The sequence below is a fragment of the Musa acuminata genome, chromosome BXJ3-8 (genome assembly GCF_036884655.1).
Source record: "Musa acuminata AAA Group cultivar baxijiao chromosome BXJ3-8, Cavendish_Baxijiao_AAA, whole genome shotgun sequence".
In the NCBI taxonomy this organism is placed as follows: domain Eukaryota; kingdom Viridiplantae; phylum Streptophyta; class Magnoliopsida; order Zingiberales; family Musaceae; genus Musa; species Musa acuminata.
Window position 1 is genome coordinate 46,743,716 of NC_088356.1, and position 17,304 is coordinate 46,761,019.

The 17,304-nt window shown below is 42.1% G+C and overlaps 3 protein-coding genes across 9 annotated transcripts; 1 reads left to right on the top strand and 2 right to left on the bottom strand.

Moving 5' to 3' along the window:
* Nucleotides 1–216: 216 nt before the first annotated feature.
* On the top strand, nucleotides 217–8,631 carry LOC135644082 (probable acyl-[acyl-carrier-protein]--UDP-N-acetylglucosamine O-acyltransferase, mitochondrial). 6 transcript variants are annotated; one of them, XR_010498425.1, is made up of 12 exons: nucleotides 217–398; nucleotides 508–590; nucleotides 729–853; nucleotides 1,476–1,584; nucleotides 1,887–1,979; nucleotides 2,047–2,163; nucleotides 2,241–2,324; nucleotides 3,703–3,807; nucleotides 4,563–4,649; nucleotides 4,730–4,880; nucleotides 5,248–5,725; nucleotides 8,025–8,631. XR_010498425.1 is itself a non-coding variant. In XM_065161510.1 (11 exons), the coding sequence occupies exons 1-10, from the start codon at nucleotides 230–232 to the stop codon at nucleotides 4,847–4,849; spliced, it is 1,092 nt and encodes a 363-aa protein (XP_065017582.1). In that variant the 5' UTR covers nucleotides 217–229; the 3' UTR covers nucleotides 4,850–4,896; nucleotides 8,025–8,631. The 6 variants fall into 6 exon arrangements, 4 of the variants coding, with proteins under 4 accessions (XP_065017582.1, XP_065017581.1, XP_065017580.1 ...); XR_010498426.1 differs by lacking the exons at nucleotides 5,248–5,725; nucleotides 8,025–8,631 and adding an exon at nucleotides 4,392–4,448 and having other exon boundaries at nucleotides 4,730–4,780; XM_065161510.1 differs by lacking the exon at nucleotides 5,248–5,725 and having other exon boundaries at nucleotides 4,730–4,896.
* On the bottom strand, nucleotides 5,177–10,832 carry LOC103996101 (putative leucine-rich repeat receptor-like serine/threonine-protein kinase At2g19230). Its single transcript, XM_009416923.3, has 13 exons — nucleotides 10,526–10,832; nucleotides 9,852–10,395; nucleotides 9,288–9,778; nucleotides 9,075–9,213; nucleotides 8,909–8,980; nucleotides 8,696–8,767; nucleotides 8,542–8,622; nucleotides 8,000–8,169; nucleotides 7,645–7,874; nucleotides 7,342–7,471; nucleotides 6,951–7,016; nucleotides 6,656–6,845; nucleotides 5,177–5,840 (listed from the first exon to the last, which is right to left on the bottom strand). The coding sequence occupies exons 1-13, from the start codon at nucleotides 10,686–10,688 to the stop codon at nucleotides 5,399–5,401; spliced, it is 2,790 nt and encodes a 929-aa protein (XP_009415198.2). The 5' UTR covers nucleotides 10,689–10,832; the 3' UTR covers nucleotides 5,177–5,398.
* Nucleotides 10,833–12,844: 2,012 nt separating this feature from the next.
* Nucleotides 12,845–15,412, bottom strand: LOC135586370 (protein IQ-DOMAIN 25-like). Of its 2 annotated transcripts, XM_065163886.1 has the most exons (4): nucleotides 14,960–15,412; nucleotides 13,944–14,355; nucleotides 13,603–13,809; nucleotides 12,845–13,490 (listed from the first exon to the last, which is right to left on the bottom strand). In XM_065163886.1, exons 2-4 carry the CDS (start codon nucleotides 14,340–14,342, stop codon nucleotides 12,972–12,974), a joined length of 1,125 nt encoding a protein of 374 aa, XP_065019958.1. In that variant the 5' UTR covers nucleotides 14,343–14,355; nucleotides 14,960–15,412; the 3' UTR covers nucleotides 12,845–12,971. The 2 variants fall into 2 exon arrangements, with proteins under 2 accessions (XP_065019958.1, XP_065019959.1); XM_065163887.1 differs by lacking the exon at nucleotides 14,960–15,412 and having other exon boundaries at nucleotides 13,944–14,477.
* Nucleotides 15,413–17,304: the final 1,892 nt, after the last annotated feature.

A 17,304-nucleotide genomic window follows, 5' to 3' on the forward strand; every position in this document is an offset into this window, starting at 1 on the left:
CCCTTCGGAAGGGGAAGACCAACGTGGCCCAAATCTGAGCCGTGACAGTAAGATCGTGCGAAGGAGATTGTTCTGTGATGACCGAAATATATCCCACAATAATCTCATTATTATTAGATTCATAAAAGAAAACAATCATATTATAAATGTAATAATAATTGTGATGGAGGAGTCCCAGAAATGATAATTAATATTCTTCATGAAATCTAATATGGCTTGTGGATCCATAATGGTCGATTTATTGTCGGGAAACAAGCCCTCGTTGGATCTCGGTCTTCCTATGTTGACTCCGCGAGCCATGCTTGGCTTCAGATCTCTCCGCGCCCTTTTCGACTCCGCCGGCCTCCGCCGGCCTCTCTCCCCCCGGCAACAGCTCTCGGCCCGCCGACTCCACCGAGGTCTTCAACTCTATCCTCTCCGCAGACAAAGAAGACCGTACTCGCTCTCTCTTTCCTTCCTCTCTTTGTGTATGTGGTTAAGCTCGTGCTTCTCTTGTTCTTGGTCCAGAGTCGTCGATGGATCGGAGAACGCAGGAGTCCGGTTTCATTCACCCGACCGCTGTCATTCATCCGGATGCGGTCATTGGACAGGTCTCCTCTCGTCGACCTTCCTTTCACTTGCTGTTCTGCTGCTACCTGAAGTCTGTATACATGCTTGGCATGGCTTGCTTTGGAATCATTACGAACAATGTGTGTATTATGAAGCTATTAGTTTCTTGATGTCCACAGGGTGTGTCGATTGGTCCTTTCTGTACCGTTGACTCCGCCGTCAAGATTGGTAATGCTTGCCGATTGCAAGCAGGGAGTCATATCATGGGGGAGACCGAGATAGGGGATTCTTGCATCATTCAAACGTGAGTTCCAGGTTGTTGTTTGATTGATTTCCAGTAGATTAGGCACTGAGATAGCAAATAGCGGCAACCATACTGGAATCCTTAATGAAGCAACTGAAACTTAAATTGCAAATTCTGCTGATCCAAGTAACTAGCGACTGTGGAAATCAAGATGGATAGTTCATGTGAAAGCTATGCACGACTAAATCTCAGTGTGAAGGATTCAGTTTTGGAATGGTCTAATTCCAACACGTAGCATGAAAAATTACTTTGAAGCATAGCAATAGTCTCCAGAGTATCAGTATTGGTAAAGTATAACATACATCAGAAACAATAGCTGTAAAAAAGGGCTTAGAAGTGGCTGCTCCAACTGTTTGTTATATGTTGGATTGCAGTGTCATGCAAAGTTTTTTATTTGTTCTTCAGTTTTCGTGGTGTATTAAAGAAAAGATTAACTTTTGGTTGGATCAGGGGCAATCATATGGATTTGTGTATAGTCATTACCCTAGCACTACAGAACAACTGTCTGAACTTTTTAAGCATAGCCACTTGGAAACACTGGATGATAGTTTTGTTCTCAAGATTTTGTGTTCATCAGCAACAAAATCATTGTTGATGTAATGGTAAACAAATCCGCAGGCAGTGGTGCTATTGTTGGAGCAGATCTAGCAGGTCGAACAATCATTGGAAGTCATAATGTTATCGGACATCATGCGGTAGTTGGTGCAAAGTGCCAAGACTTGAAATATAAGGTTAGTTGTAGGATTATCATGCATTCTATGGAGCATGCAAATGCTATTTTGCTTTGTACAGTGCCTACCTTCTTCTTCTTAAGTTGCAGGTTAAGATAATTTTGGTTAGTCTATGATGCTTTTTAGGTATATATGTGGACATTAAGCTTCAGATCTTCACACCCCTGAAAAGAGCATATATATTGTTCTATTATAATTTTTCAGGGTTAAATCTGCAGTTTAGCAATTTTTCTGGGATGCTTTCAGAAACCACGAATTTATATTTTAAACCAGGCATCTAATGTGTTCCCTATTTCATTTAGCAAGGGGATGAATGTTTCCTGCATGTTGGTGATCAGAATGACATCAGAGAGTATTGTTCCATTCATCGTTCATCTAAATCTAGTGACAGAACGGTATATCAATTTCTTCCTTTTCTCCTCTTTCGTTAAAAATTATTACTGATCAGTACTTAATTCTTAGGTTATTGGTGATAACAACTTAATCATGGGAGCATGTCATATTGCTCATGACTGCAAAGTTGGTAACAAGAACATATTTGCTAATAACACTCTCCTTGCAGGCCATGTTGTGGTAGAAGTGAGTCATTTTTCTATTGTTATTTAAGAAGTTGGTTGAAGAGTATCTTGTTGATGTCAGAAGCATTTCCACTGCAGGATTATGCTCATACTGCAGGGGCTATTACTGTTCACCAATTTTGTCACATTGGATCACACTCTTTCATTGGTGGGGGGTCTGTGGTAAGTTATTTTATTGTCTAATGGCATAATATTGTCTTATTTCGCTCTTCGAACAATTTGAATAATTTGTTTTTTATTTTAATCAAGAATTATCAATTCATGAATCGTATATGTTTCTTTTTCTAATTTATGATTTGTGTTATTAAATAACCACGTATGTGGAACAATTAGCCAGTGATGATTAACAGCATATTGATCTACAAATTTATTGATGCTATGGATAACTAATGTTGTTTAACTCAATTTATAAGAAGTCTTTTAGCCATAGTATGTCTATAACTCCTAACTTGCTCATATCATTCCAATATTGTTATCCAAGATGTCATTTAGATTGTTCCTAATTTTCTGTTGGCATTGCGAGTCACCTTGCAAATCTTTGCCATCAGCCAACTCTAGGCAGTTTTGTAGCTTCAAAAGAGAAAAAGAAGCGAGTAGGAGCAAGGATGGAAAGTTCTGAGATCGAGGAATGCAGAAAGAAAACTATACTATGATTGTGAAAGTTTATTGTTCACTGCAACAATACACTTGCCATCTGCACGCATTGTTGTAATGTTTTTCATCTGTTACTGCACAAGATAGAAGAAAAGTATATAGGGAAATGAAAAGGGGAAAATTTCGAGTAGCTCATAAACTCTCAAGGAAATACAGAAGCCAATGTGGTGACAGGAGATGACATGATTTTGGATTAATCCCAAACTTCTTGGAAACTCCCTAAAGATAAAGTTTTATTTGTCTTTCATTGCCAAACATTTCCTGTGCATGGTGATCAAAGAATCATCTAGGCCACATTATAGAAACCATTTTTTTTAACTGTAGGTAAATAAGTTCTTGATCTTTTTGGCATGGCATATATAGTATTTATCTACTAAATTAATATTTTTTGTATGATATGAATAGAAATATATATATAATAACCCTTTTTAATTAATTTTGTTGTTGTTTTTCATTATCATCATCTTGCTTTCCTTCTTTAAAGTTAGATATATAATGAAATAGGAAAGTAAACCAGTCTTTTAGCATATAATACTTATATTGTCTGAAATATTATTGTATATATTTGTATGTTTGGTATATTGGACCATGAAAATGGGATAAAATTGGACCATGCTTTAATAATCAGTACTTTTGGCTAAAAAAAGGGATTAGTTCCCTCCAAGGTATGAAACGTGTGTCGAATGCTGGAAGGCCTTTGAGTACAGGTGACAGGTCAATATACATGACCAAAGGGATGAAACTTATATTGCTGTTGCATATGCATTATTCCTTCAATTATTTGTTTGAATGCCAGTTTCCTTGTGCTTTTAAATTATACACACTGCTACTGTGATGTTCACATTTGCATTAATTGTTTCATCTTCTTTCAATTTCACTTACGCAGGTTACACAGGATGTACCAAAATTCATGTTGGTTTCCGGCGATAGAGCAGAGCTTCGTGGTTTAAACTTAGAGGGCCTTCGGCGGCATGGATTCTCAAATACCGAGGTAGTATTATGTAAAAATATGACCTTTCTGAGTTAGATTCCTTATTTTATCTTGTGAAGCAATATTTCATCTTGAGATATTACTTCTATAGTAAAAGATGTAAAAGAACTAAAAAGCAGTTTCATATTCCTATTTTCCTTGTCTGCTTTACTCGAATCCATATGTTGCATTTAGCATACGTTGGCCTTGTATGAACCCAAGGGTCCATCAGAAAACCAAGGTCACCTGCAAGTCCCAACTTTGAGCAGGACTTATTTAAGTGAGAGCTCAGGTTTTGATGCATAAATGCCATCCTTGTAAAACATTTGGTAATTTTTTGCTTCTCAAATGTCATTCCAGATATGAGATAGTTGTCAAATGAGATGGCTAATCTGTCAAGAAGTTTGCTAACTATCAGCTATGATGTCAGCTGACTCAAATGACATTCGTAACTGTCAGCTAGGAACCATTAGGCTGACTCCAAATAGTTAGAAATCACAGCAATTTCTTGCAGTTATAGACGTCGTTGTATGTTGTGCCAAGAGAAGAACCTTGCCTGTTAATACCAATTGTTATTAGCTAATTCTGATTTGTATTTTTTCTAGCTCTATATTTTCAATGAAGACAAACTTTAAGCAACACCATGATAAGCAATATCCATGGTGAGATTTAATTGAAGTGCTAAACTGCACTGTCTACTCTGCAGTTGTGACTTTATTTGTACGAACTTGATTGAGTGTTAATTCACTTGTGGTTTTCTCTTCAATTTTTGCAAGATTCGAGGTCTGAGGAGAGCTTACCAAAAGATATTTATGCCCAATGAATCAAACTCTGGGGGCTTGGATGACAGGCTCGCAGAAGTGGTACGGAAGACTTGTGTTTATGTCATTATCTTCATGTTCTGTTTATGCCATGAACTAACAAATATCATTTGACCTGACAGGAGCAAGACAAAGAAGTAGCTCACTTTTCTGCTGTGTCTTTTATGGTGCAATCCATACGTGAATCATTTCAGCAAAATCGTCGTGGAATATGCAAGTTCAGGAATTGGAGTGCCTCCTGAAGAATCGTGGCAGTGAGCTGTTTTTCTTTTGGTATGTCTTTCTGAATGTAAGTCTATATGGCTGATACACATGAAGACTTGTTTATCTGACTTTGCTTAGTAATTACAATCCAACTTTATCTGGTAGCCTTAATTCTATGCCTTTTGATATTTTCACATTTTTAATATTTATTTGTTAGTACTTTATTTATAGCCTTTCAATTATTAAGGGGCATTACTAAGGGAAATTTTTGGATGAATATTAAGGGGAGGGATATATGTGGAGGATTGAGGGGATAGATATGTTATATTAAAATGTGTAGGAACTAATACACCATGAGGAAACCCTTTATTGAAGGCAAACTTGCATATTATTCTGGTTGACCGGGTAAATTCTGTGATTATTTATGCTGTACCAGAAATCCAGTCATTCTCTCAAGGTTCACACAATTCCAAACCGGCCTAAGATTTCACCAGTGCCGATCATTTGGAAGGCCTTCCTGCTATAGAAGAAGCAAACTCTGATAAAGACCAAGATGAACAAAGACAACAGACATGGTATCATCAATGTCATCTTGCTGAAGGCCCATCGCTGTCTGTTTCTTGTAGTCGGAGTGTACCAACCTTACTAATCTCACTGGATTCCGTGTACAAGATGTTGCTGCACATGTTCTGGTACTGGTTCTCCTCACCAGCATTGCACAGTGCCAAACTCTCCTTTAGCTGCAGGACCACCTCTGTCATCGTCGGCCTCCTGACGGAGGAATGTGCGACGCACTCCAGTGCGATGTTGGCGACCTTCCAAGAAGAGTTGAGGCAGTACTCCTGCTGCAGTCTCGCATCCACGACCTCCTCAATGTTGCCTTTCGCAAGCTTCCGGCGAACCCATTCAACCAGGTGACTGCTCTCTGGATCGCTTAGCACAGGAGGTTGACCTGTGATGAGTTCCAAGAGAACCACCCCGAAGCTGTACACATCACTCTTCTGGCTGAGTTGGTTCTTTATGTAGTACCTAAAGTGGCATAGAAGCATGTTCCATATTATCTCTATAACAAAATAAACCTGTTGAAGGAAACAAGAGAGGGTATAGTTTGATGATCACAAGTGAAAGACCAGATAGGTGCTTAGGTTTGTCTAGTTCTTAGCAGTGCAAAACTTTCCAAAACACTTGATGCTCTTGGCTGCACTACTTCAGTGAAGATTTTCCAGCCTACCACTTCATCATCTGTATTGTTCTCAAAGTCACCACTTCCCTGAATCACTGTGAAAAATATCTTATCTAGAGATACATAGAGATAAAGTGGAGCTTTAGTGCCTCGAGCCTCATTTAGTTTATCACATCATACAACAAAAGTAGTGATAGCTGCAAAGCTGGTAGTATCCCACTTAAGATAATCATAGAAGTGTCATTATTTACTTGCACACCCTAGCAGTAGAGGGCAATAAATTCCATTTGTTTGATAGTGTAATCATCTTTAAGGCTGTTTCTGTTTTATGGAATTCATTTTTCTTGTGCTGTTGTCTCACTTCTTTGTATGTCTGCTGTATCATACTTCCTCTCTTTTATTTAGTATCTGCAAAATTTCTCTTCTTCCATCCTCCCTTTCTCCCTATGCTTGTTTCTTTCACTTCCTCACTAATGAAGCAGATGAGCTGAAGCCACAATCTTCCCTTACTAGAAGAAACTCATTAAAGTAGGGAGATGGCACAAGACATTCTATAACTTCATATGAATGGTTGGGTAGTTAGTTCTTATTGTTTGTGCTCCATTTTTTATCTTTGGTTAAGCATAAGAAGAAGAGTAATGGAGCATAAGTTATGACATACTCTGGATCAAGGTATCCCAGGGTGCCAACAACCTTTGTGGAAATATGAGTGTGGTCATCACTTAGGAAAGCCTTGGACAGCCCAAAATCTGATATCTTGGCTTCTAGCCTCTCATTCAAGAGGATGTTTGCACTCTTTACATCTCTATGAATCAGTGGAGGCTTGCACCCTGTGTGCAGATACTCAAGCCCTGCATCACATTAAAATTCATGAGTGTGTGATGAAGGCAAACGAAAGCAGCCTTAAGGAGTGACTCAGTAACTCGAGAATGGATCATTAGGTATTATTGCCAAACCTAGTGCGGCTTCAAGAGCAATCTGGAGACGCTGTCTCCAACTCAAAAGCATAGCACTGCAAGTACCTGTTGGAATTCATGGTAATAACCTGTCAGTAGCTTGGACCAAACAATCATAGGAAACATGCATACATGAAGTATTTCTTGTTCAGGAGTCACTATAAAAATTACTACAGCAAGATCGGTATCTGCGGTAGGAAATACTTCATTTGAGAATACAGAAGAAAGCCTGGCAAAATTTATGTTTTGCAAGGGTCACATAAGAGAGTGCAATTTTATTCATACTGATCAATATGGGTAGATAAGAATAAAATTTCTTCTTTCTAAAGAGAAACAGTAGCAGCTAGTTCTAGAAAAATATTAGATAGCAGCAAAGTACATGAATAGAAACCTCTAAGATGATCTTTCAGGGTTCCCTGAGACATATACTCGTAGACAAGAGCTAGATGATCTCCTCCATCCTTGCAATAGCCAACCATAGAAACTAGATTCTTGTGATGCACCCTTGTCAAGTGCTGAACCTGCAATCAATCAAATCATAGAACACCGACCATAAAGAAGATAACTGAACTGACCTCCGAAGGTAGAGGAATATCAATTCTAATTATGATGTTCTCTGATTTCTGAAAAATCAAGGATATAACCTATAAAAGCGTTCAAGTAGAAAAGAACTTTGAGTCGATGTGAACATTACCTCAGCGAGGAACTCTTTCGTCCCTTGTGATGATGTTTGAGATAGCATCTTCACAGCAACTTCAGTCCCATCTTCCAAACGGCCATAATAAACCGTTCCAAATCCTCCTTTTCCAAGGGTTCTCTCAAAGTTGTTAGTGATCTTCTGCAGCTGAATGTATGTGAATTTTCGATTCTCTAGTTGTAATGTGCCTTCATTCTGCAGCTTCTCAGTGGTACCTCTTTTTGATGCTTCAATGTATGTCATGGTATCATCACATGGAATTCACAAATATTTAGTGCTTGATTAATAAATCTGAGCCGAAATTGAGCAGTGAATCTTACATGAACTATGTTTGTGTTCCAATAAGACTAACCTTGCTGCTTTCTCACTATGCACAGGATGACTACCACCAAGAGGGGTATGATGACAGGAACTATGCAAGAAATAATGATCGTAAGCACTGCAATCTTTCTCTTCCGGCTTGACTTCGGCTTTGCCTTGCATGAAGTGGTATCGATACAAATATTTGGGTTGCCTTCGATTCTAGCATCACAAGGATTTAAATCTCTTAGAAAAAGAGGTGATGGATCTCATGCACTTCCTCGATGTCAAAAAAGAAAGGAGAGGAAACAATTTCATACAGGAAATAGTTTGATAAACATTCCAGCTTTGCCTCAAATTATGGATATTCTTTCTTAGGGATTTAAACCACATAGTTTGAGACTTTCCCAAAATCTAGTTGAAACTTTACATTAATCCTTCTTTTATGGACTTTGTTAACATGCTTAAAGTGGAAAACCAGGAAGCAATTTTCCATTCAACTGCATTTTCTTCTGTATCCTGCATCTGTTGACAGTCAAAACTGAAGTACATGTATAACTGATATGACTCTCAGTTGTCAAGATCAGAATAAACCTTAAAGCAATCGACCCATTTTGCGATTTGGCAAGAAGAGCAGAAGGAACTGATCCTTCAAGTTGGTTGTTTGTCAAATCTCTGCAAGTAGCCAAATGATGTTGTGTCTCAGTCCTACTAGTTGTTTTGCAAATGAAACATAGAAAATACTTACAAGAGCTTGAGGGATGGCAGAAATGCTAGAGCATCAGGTATTGATCCTGTCAAATTGTTGTGAGATAAATCCCTGTAAAATTGTGTTATTAGTTTATCTGTGAAGATGATGAATTCATGCTTAAAGACTCTGTTAGGTGGTGTCTATTCTATCTGCTTCAAACTAGCAGTAAAACCAGTAAGATTTCATTAGCTTGAAATCTGTGGCACTTACAAGATACGAAGTGCACTGAGGTTGGCAAAAGAAGTGATCATTTCACCGGTCAATCCACTGTATGATAGATTGCTGCAAAGATTCATAAGATGCAACCCAATGATACTTCCAGTAGTTGTAGCGTCTCTGCATGCAATTAGTTCTTAGTTGTGCTGTAGAAACTTACACTGCAGTGATCCTTGGAATACCAGATGAACTGAAAGTACAGTTCAATCCATCCCATGTATAAGCTTTAGGAGCACATGGATCGCCCGCCCAGTTCCTCTTCACCTGATACAACTCCTTGATCGCCATCATGGCACCAACTGAGATTGCCATTGTGTCACGGAAACTATGACAACGAACAGAGATCAACAGGGAGAAGGAAGACCGTCGTTACCATCTCTGCTATCTGATGCCATGTTGGTGTTTCGCATTGCCGATAAGACTTCCAGGGCATTGAGGATGGGTGGCAGCTTGGAATCGCTCGCTTCAACGAGAGAGATGTTGTACTGACCATTTCCAGCTGCAGGATCGGTGTTGTACAGAGTGTGAGAACGGAGATACTCCGGAGCGAGAGGTTGGGCATCATTCAACGGGGCTCCGTTGAGGTAGACAAAGAACCGCCGCGTCGTAGCATTCTGCAATGGCGGTGTCTGCAGCTCGGAGAAGTACATGACGGCATAGAGTTCATCGACGTCTCCCGGCTCTGTTGTGAGACTGATTTCGAGCTTGGTGGAGTCGGCAGGGTAGACTGCAGTCTGCATGATGGCGGAAGGCACCTGGAAATGATCATCTGCAGGATTCTGGACGGTGGACGTGGTGCTCATGTTCTTCCACTCAGGTTCGTTGAAGGGGAACCAGTAGCGATCGTAACGATCCAAAGGAAACCTGCAAGTGACGGAAATCGAAAAACGTCGTCGGCTGCTACCAAATCTACCAAACCTGCACCCATCGTGCTCACCTGATGTCGGCGCTACTCGCCATGTTGAGCCGTTTCAAGAGGACCAGACTACGAGAGGCGCCGACCATCGGGTACAGAAAGGTCCCCATCGGCCTCAAGTCCAACCCAGATATGAACGGAGTTCCGAGGCCCGTGTTCACCAGACACACCGACATCGGACCCGCCGCGGCCTCGGCCACGACCTCGGTGAAGAAGTAAGCCGTTGGGTTGGTGATATTGATCGTCTTCCACAGGTTGACGCCGAGGTAGAGGTCGAACTGCACCGGCTTGTCCTTGAGGTCGTAGTTCCCGTACAAGAAGGTTGCTCGGACAAGATACTTGAGCCCCGGCGTCGTCGACTCGAAGGTGTAGCAGTTGCGAGCTCCCACCGGGAAGCTTCGCACAGTCTCGTACCGTCGAGCGAGAGTGCTCGGCACGTACGCCGACCACACCTTGTAGTTTATGCCGGCGTCGACGAATTGGTCGTCGGAGACGTAGGTTATGCCCGTGACTGCGTCGACATAGGAAGTGTTCTCCGGGATCCCGCAGTCGATGTAGATGAAACCTGCAACAGCTAAATCGACTCAACGGAAGAAGAAGAAGATCACATGCCATTCACTACCAACCCCTAATCTAACTTACAATCTTCCCCTTGGAGGAGAACTTTGATCCCATTCCCATCAAGAATAACTCACCCAAGCTTCCTGTGGACTGTCCTTCGACACCGGCAACAGCTAAAGCCAAGTGTAGCAGCAGAGCTAATCTCCATATCTTGGGAGAGCTGAAACATCTCATTCCTGCGGCCATTTCCCCCTCTCTTCCCCAACGAAAGAGGCTGGTCGAGAGTCGATATAACATCAACCCGACTCAGATCCCTGCTCCTTACGGGTCAAATAGAGATCGTACATGGATCGTCCTCCTTTTCTATCTGCTAGTGCTGCTTCTCATCTTTGTTGCTGCGAATCTTGGACTTGTGTGTCCTAACCTTGGCACCCTCTCCACCATTATAGATTTGGACAGATTGGGGTCGCCTTACACGACAAGGAAGCAAACCTGTTTTTAGTGGCCGATATATATATATATATATATATATATATATATATATATATATATATATATATAAACAAAATTTAAATATTTGCAATAATACACTAAACTTTGGATGGATAAAATGTATATATATCAGCATAAAATGTTCGATTAAGATTAATGTTTCTTCAAAGAATTTATACGAATGATGGAAACTTGAAAGAAATTAAAACCAAGATATGGATCGCACACAGGTCAAGAACATCACCCACCACAGGACATGATCGTGGGGACTGAGGTTGAAGACTAAGGTCTTTCAACTGCCCGTGAATTCGGTGGGTAGGTGGCATGGCTCTTTCAACTGTGTCACTGAGGTTGAAGACTAAGGTCGCGATCACTGCTGAGGCTACACCATCTCGGACTGCGTACGATGTCAGGTTGACTTTGACCTGTGCCGATTGACGTTGACTAAGGAGACCCATCGTTCTTTGACTGGTCCCAGTGGTCGAACCACTCGATACCGCGTTGTCGGTGGCTTCGCATTCACACCTCTCTTTTCCATATAGAGTCACTAATACCGCGAGTTTTCCACTCAGCAGTTTCTCGTAGCATCGACGTTTATGAAGACTGCAATAGTTGTTGTGGGGGCATCATGTCATCTACTCATTTGAGACGATGATCGATGAGAAACTACTGCGTTCCTTCACTTCATCATCGTACATGATGTTAAGCTACAAGGAAACACAATGTTCGCCATGGCACAAACACCACATCTTATGGATGTAGAGGAATCGAAAGAAACACTGCAACGTAAGCTCCAAATCCTCACCTAAGCGTTTCAGAAGATCCCATGTTGCGCCGATCAAAAAAAGAGAAGAAAACAGAGGAATTCACAGCAGGAGACAGAGTGGTCCTCAAGATGGAAGTCAGCCGAAGACACTGAAGTGGCCTCGGCCAAATAGTACGAGGACGCAGTCGAGATGCTGATAGATCTCCATGGATTGACTTCAAGATGGAGATCGTAGTCATCTGTGTTTGACTGTCGTCGCAGTCGTTCCCATCGGCCATGTCGCAGTCGATGCCGATGAAGCCTGCAACACGAGAGTTAGCCGTGAACGATGGCATAAAGACAGATAAGGGCTTACCGTTGCCTTGGCCATGAACAGTAGTAGTGTGGTAACCAGAAACCCAGAAGAAGAAAGCGCCATGACAACATTATGATGGAGCTAACACATCCCACGGCCTTCGGCGCCGCCATCTTCTTCTCTTCATCCTTATAGGATGCACGCATGTCAACGAACTGCTAAAACGTGCTTCTCGACTCCCATGGCTTCCCTATAAACTCTCTCTTCATGAATCCTTCAACGTTACCCAGAGCTGCATGATGGTGCAATTAGGGGTCACCCCAAACGTCCAATCTAGACTGTTCATTATCACTGCCAACCACAAGCTTTGCATGTAGACTAAACCAAGTCAACGCCTGCGGCAAGAAGTGATCACTGGAGAAAAGTCAACTGGTCTGCCTTACTGGTTCTCTGGAAGTCAAACCACATCACCAACTAAATTGGATTAAAGTAACAGGCGAGAAGCAGAATAAGAAGAACTAGTGTCTCATTTATGGCATTCCGTAAACTATGATTAATAGTAGTCGATCAATGGAGTAAGGCAATAATATTATTGGCACTCGCATGATGGTAGAGTTTCATATTGGAAAGACGTGAGAACACGTAATGGAACAAAATAATGAGAATAATCCTACGTTGACATTTCTAATATTCGAGATTATCCATGCATCGAATTAATTAATGTGGACATCATATAAGTGCATTTCTAGTTGGAGAAATTTAAATCTCTCCCTCTGTTCATATTAAATATTATGTTATATAGGATATCTAACATCCTCATTTTCATGATTAATGAGCTCTGCTTATGGACTCCCAATCGAGTGCGGACTGTCAGACTTTAAAGTCTTAAGAACTAATCACTTGAAACGCGGAATGCATTATAATAAGTTCGCCAAAGAGTAAAAGGTTGAAGAGTGCAACGCATTCATTCAAACCAGAGTAGGATAACTGCACATCACTCATAACTCTAAGCAGCTACTCTGCCTCTTCACCACAGACTACCCGAGAAGTAATCCCTCGCCACCACCTTAGGAGACCTCTCCAGCCTCCCCACAGCCCACCTTCCACCAGCACCGGCCGCCACCTCAATTGCCGACGCCTTCTTCCTCGGGCTGGTCTTCTCCGGCCTCTGCTTCGGTGCGCTCTGCGCCCTCGCCTTCGCCACGAACGACGTCGTGCTTGCCATATAGTTTGGGAGGTCGGAGGGGCTCGGAGTTCCCGGGGTGAAGCGAGGAGTACTTTGTGTTGTCATGGAGTAGGGCGACTTGTCGGGGTTTCGGCAGACATGGTAGTCTTCGGAGCTCCGGCAGGTGGGGATGGAGAGGCGTCGCGGAACCTGGTATAGAAGCGGAGAGGAGATCGGCACCGCTGGTTCTTCAAGCGCGTTGAAGTTGGAAGGGGATGTTCTCCGGAATGACCTGGATTTGGTCTTCGGACTCCTGTCGAATCCATCGCTCTGTTTTGATCCCTTATGCTTGCAACTGGCGTCCCTGGCATTAAGCCTTTCCTGCACAAGAAGAAGACGAAGAAGAAGAAGAAGAAGAAGAGAATCTTGAATCAGTGCGGGTGGTTGTTGATGGAAGATGAAACGATAAGGCTTCCGAGGAGTCGAATCATACGAAGGATCTCCGACGGCAGAACTCTGCGTTGAATCTTCGGCCTTGCTGGGGCAGAACACGAGGTTCTCCCGGCCTGACGACCGACTGGGCTCGCATCAGAGCTTGCAATCCGCGGAGGGTTGCGGCTGCTTGCTTCCTCACAAGTTGACCTCTGACAAGAGCCTGCAGCTTGACCAGAGCTTTGAGAGCTCGAAGAGCTTTCTTCGCCTGTTAAATGGCCAAGAAGATCCATAGTAACTTGTTAATGCAAAGCCAGAAAACCGAGAGATGCCATAGAAGTTGAACGGGAGGGACACGTAAAAATGGGATCTTTTCACGAAGTATGATGGATTCAGCCTCACCAAGTAGCACCTGAAGACCGTCTGAATCTTAACAGCCGCCCGCCACTCGTGCCTGCCATGTGTGGCCGTTCTTCCTCTCCCTAGACTCTTCAGCCGCACCATCGCGACCTGAGCTGCCGTCACCGCCGCATTGGCTGCGGCCGCGGTGGCTACCGCCACGGCCATGGCACGCTTGCCATCCACCTCGCCGTCGTCGTAGAAGGACCTCAACCACGCCGTCTCCAGTGCCGACGCCGGACTACGAGCCACGCTCCCGTCAGAAGGCTGCCGTGGCTCCGCGAAGCTCCACCTCTTCTTGTCTCTCGTTGGGTAGCCATCGGAACCGGCATCCTCCTTTTGAACCTTGGCGTCCTTCTTCCTTCCCAGGAGGCTCCTCAGCCACCTCGTTGCCCGGCCCATTGCCGGGGGTCTCCTACAGGGACGGGAGGGGAAGCAGTGAATCAAAAGATGAGAAGCATCGAGGTGGTGAACAGCTAAAAAGTGTGAGAGGATAACAGAGGTATTTAAAGAGGATATAGAAGCGGGAGAAGGAAGGGAGTCATCAGCTCAGCGCAAGAATCAAAATAATTGAAGAAAGATGGCAGGCAAAAATGCGTGACTGTTCCACTTAGAACAGTAAAAGCCGCGTCACACTGTGAGCTTCTCGTGTCCCCCAATATTCTCCACTTACTCGGATAAATCATCAGCAGAAAAGACAGGACACACAGAGAGAGAAGATGAACCCCCCTCCTCCTCCTCCTCCTCCTCCTCAAGCTTGTTAAGGTATTCTTTTCTCGTTCTTTCTCTCTCTCTTACCTCTGTCATCCTTTCTCACAGTAGCCTTCATCATTGACGACGCCCAGCTACAAAAACAACACTCTGTTCCGCTAGAAAACATGACGCAGTGCAAGGGCAGTATGAAACACACCTCAAAGACCGGAAAAAATCGGATCTTTCCCCTCTTCTTAGCAGGCAAAAGCTTCATAAAATGACAGAAATCAGAGACAGCAAGTAATAAAATCGAGCTCAATGCTTACAACAATGTCCTAGCTTTAGGCAGCCTAGCTACCGGACTAACTCTTCGTACGATCTCCTCCCCTCTCTCTCTCTCTTCTTTCTGGCGTTCTCTCCTCGGGAAAGATAATTACACGGCATATGACTTCTTCCACCCGCTTCCAATCTCGTGAGCTGCTGCTCCTACTCGTAGAACCGAAGCCAAAAGGAGCTACGCACTGCTACGGCGGAGGCCGTAGAGGAAAGGAAAAGGAGAGATCCTGGGTTTGGTGAACCGCATCTTGCTCTGTTCGGCGTCACGGCCGTCTTCCCCGCAGGGGATCTCTCTGTGTCTCTTTCTGAGACCACAACAGGGTTCTCAGAGATAGATCTGCGCAAGGGGAGGACAGCAGTAATGGCCTCAAGGTGGGGTAGATTTTGACTCTTTGCAAGGTGAGGTAGGCCGCAAGTTCCCACCTCGCCTCTGCGGCAGCGACGACGTGATGATGTGCTCGCTGACGGATTGAGATTTCAAGGAAACATTTTCTATTGCTACAAATGGATCGTGTAGCTTTGGACATCGCGATGACGAGGAAGTAACGTGGTGAGCACCAAAAAGAGCAGCGAGAATTCCAAGACTCGGGGTAGGACTTTAGCCTCTTGCGGGAGAATCTTAGCATAGACTTTGTCTCTTACGTCGCCTGTTCGTGCATAAAGAAACAGCAGTCTCTCAGCACAATGTATTAGATTAATGGCTGTGTACAGACGAAGACTTTATGATGTTGATCCACCAATCTCTCTTGTATAGCATAACTATGACTTTATGATGCGATCACAATGATCTCATTTGGCTTCACTAATTACACCCCCAAAGAAAACTTACTTTGAGGCTGTAAAAAGCTTGTAGACATGTCAGGAACAAGGGATCCAATGGATGGATTCTTGAGAATAAATTATATATGATATCTCAGTTGAGGATGATTACTCACTGAAAAAGGAGCTTATCATTGATGGTGTTTTGGTTCTTGTGCCAGAAACCCAAGCAGATTACTTTAAATGGTGAAATGATGGGCAGTGATGACACTATTCAAAGAGCCTGAGGTGTTGTAGGCAGAGTCTAGTGAGCCCTTCTTTTCTTTTTCTTGTAAACAAGTGTTTGAGAAAGGTTTTGTTTGATACACTAAGATAGCACAAACAAAAGCACATTTGGATGTTCTTATCACTAGTCAAAAGATATGGCATACAAAGCTAGAGGAATGGCACACTTAGGTAGCCATCTCCAGACAAAACAAAAGCATATTTATTTAGGTGCTATTGTGAGTGTCCAAGAGACGAAGCTAAAAGATATGGGCAAAAGGATAGAGGCATGGCACGCTGGAGTAGCTATGGCGAGTGTTTTTGAGTTATGTATTGTTTATAGTTGCTCGAAGCTGAAGGAAATGGGCAAATGGGTAGAGGAATGGCACCCCATTTGGTAGCTCCTGCAAGTGTTTTGAGTGGGAGAGCGGCAAACCAGAGAGAGTACCCATTGCTTGGGATTGGGCAGTGGCGTTTGGGGATTCTGAACCTGGAGATCTGCAAACCAATCGTGACCAGTGACACAACCCCATTTTTTGAGTTCTTGGTTCTGCTGTTCGAACAGGAATTACAACAAACACCTGCCTGCCTCACCATTCCATTTCAGTGGTTGGCCACTGTCATCACACTGTAGTAGGAATTACTACTGTTCTTCACCGCGCTTGCATTTGGTGCTCTGTTCCGATCATCTTCTTCGGGCTTACCATCGTTGAATTTTACAATCGATGATGTTTTGGACTAATTATCTGATAATTAATTATTTTTAATATTCTGATCCTTATAATTTTAAAAATTATATTGAGATTTTTTATGTTTATAAAATTAATATATTTAATTTTATTTTTTTTCATATCAACGATTGTATATGGATAAATCAAAATAAGACAGAGTCATAGTGATAAATCTTATCATATTTTTATCACCAAAATCGACGATGTGATGAGAAATAAATTAAATATTTTATTTTCATAAATATAAGGATCTAATATAATTTTTAAAAATATAAATACCATAGCTAATTATAATTAGGCATGACGTTTTTATTCCAATTCTTCTCTTTACATATAATCAATATGTGATAGTATAATTAATATATATATATATATATATAATAAACTTTGATTAATAAATGATCTATATAAATATTAATTCAATATAAAATATTTTACTAGTGACATTGTAAAAAAAAAATATAAATGTTAAATTTTTTAATATAAAATATTAAAAGAATGATTCGAGATAATTCTCAATATATATATATAAAATGTTAAAAGAGGCATGTTGGGGTCACTTCAACTCGTTTTGAATTTTT

What these genes read in the sequence shown, in the direction of transcription:
- LOC103996101 (XM_009416923.3), bottom strand. Translation starts at nt 10,688, where the DNA reads ATGTTATATCGACTCTCGACCAGCCTCTTTCGTTGGGGAAGAGAGGGG. An exon ending in CTCAGTGCACTTCGTATCTT is followed by an intron (nt 8,768 to 8,908) that starts GTAAGTGCCACA and finishes ACAATTTTACAG; the next exon opens with GGATTTATCTCACAACAATT. An exon ending in CTGCCATCCCTCAAGCTCTT is followed by an intron (nt 8,623 to 8,695) that starts GTAAGTATTTTC and finishes GGCTACTTGCAG; the next exon opens with AGATTTGACAAACAACCAAC.
- LOC135586370 (XM_065163886.1), bottom strand. Translation starts at nt 14,342, where the DNA reads ATGGGCCGGGCAACGAGGTGGCTGAGGAGCCTCCTGGGAAGGAAGAAG. An exon ending in CGGTCTTCAGGTGCTACTTG is followed by an intron (nt 13,810 to 13,943) that starts GTGAGGCTGAAT and finishes GCCATTTAACAG; the next exon opens with GCGAAGAAAGCTCTTCGAGC. An exon ending in TCTGCCGTCGGAGATCCTTC is followed by an intron (nt 13,491 to 13,602) that starts GTATGATTCGAC and finishes CTTCTTGTGCAG; the next exon opens with GAAAGGCTTAATGCCAGGGA.
- LOC135644082 (XM_065161510.1), top strand. Translation starts at nt 230, where the DNA reads ATGGTCGATTTATTGTCGGGAAACAAGCCCTCGTTGGATCTCGGTCTT. An exon ending in CGGATGCGGTCATTGGACAG is followed by an intron (nt 591 to 728) that starts GTCTCCTCTCGT and finishes TGATGTCCACAG; the next exon opens with GGTGTGTCGATTGGTCCTTT. An exon ending in TCATTGGTGGGGGGTCTGTG is followed by an intron (nt 2,325 to 3,702) that starts GTAAGTTATTTT and finishes TCACTTACGCAG; the next exon opens with GTTACACAGGATGTACCAAA.